The following is a 4,431-nucleotide window of genomic DNA, read 5'->3' on the forward strand; positions in this document are numbered from 1 at the left end:
TTTTCCACCCATAGATCATGGTGCTGCTTAGGAAGTATAACAAAATCATCAATCAATTTTGTCAAAAAAATATGATCCACAAATAACAGTTTCTGGAAAAAATTCATGGTGCTGCTTAGGAAGTATAACAAAATCATCAATCAATTTTGCCAAAAAAATTATGATCCACAAATAACAGTTTCTGGAAAAAATTCCAGAAACTATTTTTTTTCAGAAACTAGTTATAAGGTAGATATTTCTAACTTTTTTTTCACATTATTATTTAATGAATTTTGTTTCGATCATAATATGAAAGCTGTTCAAAATGTTTCTTAGTTTACAAATATGTCAGCCGATCATCTTCACAATCACAGGTAAATCTATTTTCAGACGACCATAATAAGGTTGACATACAATCTAGCTTTTTAAAATCTACTATTAATACGTTCCGAATTTTGAAAAACGACATCAAAATATAAAAACTCGAAAAGATCATTCGCAAGATAATTATTTTGCGACCAAATTAATGATTACTTAGTTAAAATATTTAGACATTTTTAAATTTATTAATTATAGTATATTATTGCATACACTGAACCAAAATGTCATAAAAATAATAACCTTCATATCTATTAAAACAATTTAAATATTTATACTTCAATTTTTTGTTAAATATGACAAATTATTTTACTTTCTAATAATTATATTTTAATTTATATATATTTTTTATTGCGTGATTACTTTACTTTTATTTTCTAATTCATCGATAATCAACTAAAACATCAAAATCATTTTTAAAATTTTACTTTATGATTTGCATACATCATTTGTGTTGACTAGGCAAAGACACCTGTGTTGCACGTGAGAATAGTAAGTAAGGTCATAAATATATGTTATTGATAATATAAACAATAGGCACAACAATAATGATAGAAATTTAATTTTTCAAAGTAGATCAGTCCAAAGTTTATCAATATTACGGCCTTCATAGTTTATCCTTTTTTATCTTAATATCTTGTCTTTCTGGTATCCTTGGGTTTCTAGGTTGTTTTTTGCTACTTCGAGTGAGTGTTGATAGATTCTTTTCATCTCCTATGTTAATTGATAGGATTTTCTGCTTTTTTGTACTCTTGTTGTCTTGTCTTTTTTCTTTGTTTTTCGCATGTGATGAGTTATTAAATAAAAGTTGATCATGTAATTTTTTTTTTTTTTTGAAATGAAGTTGATCATGTAATTTTTTTTTTTTTTGAAATGAAGTTGATCATGTAATTTTTTTTTTTTTTGAAATGAAGTTGATCATGTAATTAATTATTAGAAGTATATTCGTTCATTTTAAAATAAGTATGGATACAGATTAAAGTTAAATTGTAGCACTCTAGGCATTTTGAGTTAAAATCGGTTGGAACATAAGAATACTAGAAACAAAAGTGCTAGAAGGGACTCTCCATAGTCATTTTTAAGATTGGCCACAATTCCAGAACTATGATCTCTACTTCCAAGAAACTTAATTCTGAATCCTCACCATGATACTTCTTGTTCTAAATAGTAAAAATTAAATATTTAATATGAGTTTATAATGGATTACGGTAGACTTCTAGAGCAATTTGGATAATCATTTTCGTAAAGCGACGACGAATACGAAATAGTTGCTATAGGGGCCTATTGTGCAGTCACGCAGGCGTTGGCCTGGGCTCGAGGGGCTCGGGGCGTGACACTCACAGTAAACCAATTGTCACCGAACAATGCAAGAAAAAAATGAGTAACAGAAAATTCTATCTGCATAGTTCAGTTTTACATGAAGCAAAAACTAAAGTATTCAAACATGACATAACTAAGTCTGGCTGCAATTCCAGAGACTTTTAATTTGGAATTCCCCATCACTTGAATTTCTTGAAACTCATTCCAAGGAATTCATCTAATATAGCATCAGTCTTGCAAAAGCTGAAGGTTAAACACTGAAAAATGATCAGCAAAAAAAAAAAAAAAAGAAATAGATAAGAAAGTAAAACTATCTTTACATGACTTCTTGTCTGGATCTGATACTAAACCTTTTCATCATTGTTAATCAGAAGTTCAATGTCACTGTCTTCCCCAAGCATTTCCTTTGCTGAAGACTCTATTCCAAGCGAGCATCTATTTAATTCAATCTTTATAAGTGTCGGGATTTCTCTGATTTCAGATGGGATTGCCTCCAAGGCATTGCAGAATTGTAGCTTAAGATACTCAAGACTTGGGAAATGGTCCTTTTCAGTTTTCCACTTTACTGGATCTGAATCTATAATCTTTAGGGACTTCAGTTTCTTGAATTCTCCATCATTCGTTTCCCACAAATTTCCTACCATGGCTTTACCCTTCAATTTGAGAACCTCGAGATTAGGCAAGATTCCGATAATGGTCAATTGTTCCCAAGCAATCTGACTGCCTGTTAGCACCAATTGTTTCAATGAAGATGGGAAGAAGAAGTTCGGCAAGATATTCTCAGTTGGCACATCCTCGAAAAAGCAATGTAATGATTCAAGTTTGCACAAATAGACAAGGCTGTTTGTAGAGCAAAATGGCATGGTGCAAAAGATACATAGCCACTTAAGATGAGGGATTCTTGAGAGGACATCTTACGACTATCCCTGCAAGTGTCTGGAGGCTTTTAAGAATATATGCATTTTTCCCTTTGCCCTGAACATCACGAATATCAGGCATACGAAAACCACAAGCGAAAAGGTGCCTCAACTGCGGCATCTCCCAAATTTCAGATGGCAAAGATTGATAATCTTCAGACCAAGCAATAAGGGTTTGTAGATTCCTGAGTCTACATATTGAAGATGGAATTTCCAAAACTTGGTCAAGCTCAAGGTACTTAAGGTTAACTAGTTCTAAAATTTCTACCGGAAACTTCAGGGATTTCGTACTAACTTTCAACACCTTGAGCAATCCGAAAGATGGTTCAATTGTTGATGTCACCATGAGAAAAAAAAGATCGGATAGCTGAACAACTATCGTTTCTTGGAAATATACTGCTACAAGCAGATCCATCATCTTCTTCAATATTTGGAACAAAAACCAAGCGTCGTTGAGTATATATTTCCATAAGTTCCAAAGGTATGTCCTTGTTCAAGATACAGAAAAACTTTTCTTTCTCCGCCTCCCTAATGCATATGTCTCTAAATAGATCATGGATGCGAACACTCTTTGGCCTTGCAACTGAATCAAAGGCATTGACAATAACAAGATTTCTCTCGATAATCTCGTACAAGTACGCTTCTGCGACCTCTTCCATGCTATCCGACCATGGGTCTACAAATCCCTCAGCAACCCACAATCTATTAAGTGTAAAAACACTTATGGCACAATCTTCTTGAAAAGATCCTAAATAAAGGAAGCATCCTTTTAAATAATGAGGCAAGTAGTTATAACTTAAAGTTAGTATTTCCAAGGACGGATCATTAGTGGTCTTTAAGACAGAACTTATATTTCCAGAAACATACTTCCAGTATTCTTCTGTCTGCTGCTCCTTTTTGAGATGTCCACCAATGGCAGATAGGGCTAGAGGAAGACCTTGGCATTGATTTGCAATCTCCTTTCCTATTTCAACTAATTCAGGTGGGCAATTCTTTTGTAGAAATATCTCTTGACGGAGTAGATTCCAACTCATATCCTCATTTAGAATCTGCATTTCATGATAAGTGTCTAAAGAGTTGGCATACGCAGCCACATTTGAATCCCTAGTAGTCAATATGATTCGGCTACCATTATTGTCCTCTGGAAATAGCCTTTTTATGTCATCCCAGGCCTGTATATCCCAAACATCATCTAATACAATTAAATACTTTCTGCCCCATAAACTTTGATATAGATGTTGTTCGACATTCTTTTCTCCATGCAAAGGTGTCCCAAAGACTTTTAGAATGTCAATAACAACATCCTGAATATCATATAATTGAGATACTACACTCCAACCACGAACATGAAAAGTCTCCTTGATCAGTTGACTATCATACAAGATTCTAGCGATAGTCGTCTTACCAATCCCGGCCATTCCAACAATCGGAATGACACAGATTTTGGAACATCCTCCTACAAGTTGTTCCATTAGTCTCATCTCCATATCTTTGTCTAGTGCCACCTTATTGGAGTTATTTCGTACCGAAGCCTGTTAGAGTAGATGCCCTGTAAGCCAACGGTTGGCTAGGGAATTTATTGACTCAAGTATAATAAACAATCTTTATTTTAATATAATTTACTTTTTAATGGTTTTGTTATACTTTATCTGTATACCCATGCAATCAGCATAGATAAAGTCCTTGATTATGCTTTAATACAAATGAATCGTAATTCGATGTTGAAACTCATTTGTAAACACTGCATATTCTAAATTCGTTCCTAGTCGATTCAGCCGCCTAAAACATGGATAAAGGTCGCTTGAGCTCGAGACTAGCATCTGTGATGTTGTGTACT

At 33.6% G+C, this 4,431-nt stretch overlaps 1 protein-coding gene across 1 annotated transcript; it reads right to left on the reverse strand.

The window, feature by feature from the left end:
- Nucleotides 1-2,562: 2,562 nt before the first annotated feature.
- Nucleotides 2,563-4,081, reverse strand: LOC142544448 (putative late blight resistance protein homolog R1B-16). The gene is made up of 2 exons (XM_075651494.1): nucleotides 2,938-4,081; nucleotides 2,563-2,849 (listed from the first exon to the last, which is right to left on the reverse strand). The coding sequence occupies exons 1-2, from the start codon at nucleotides 4,079-4,081 to the stop codon at nucleotides 2,563-2,565; spliced, it is 1,431 nt and encodes a 476-aa protein (XP_075507609.1).
- Nucleotides 4,082-4,431: the final 350 nt, after the last annotated feature.

The sequence above is a fragment of the Primulina tabacum genome, chromosome 5, assembly GCF_025594145.1.
Source record: "Primulina tabacum isolate GXHZ01 chromosome 5, ASM2559414v2, whole genome shotgun sequence".
NCBI lineage: Eukaryota > Viridiplantae > Streptophyta > Magnoliopsida > Lamiales > Gesneriaceae > Primulina > Primulina tabacum.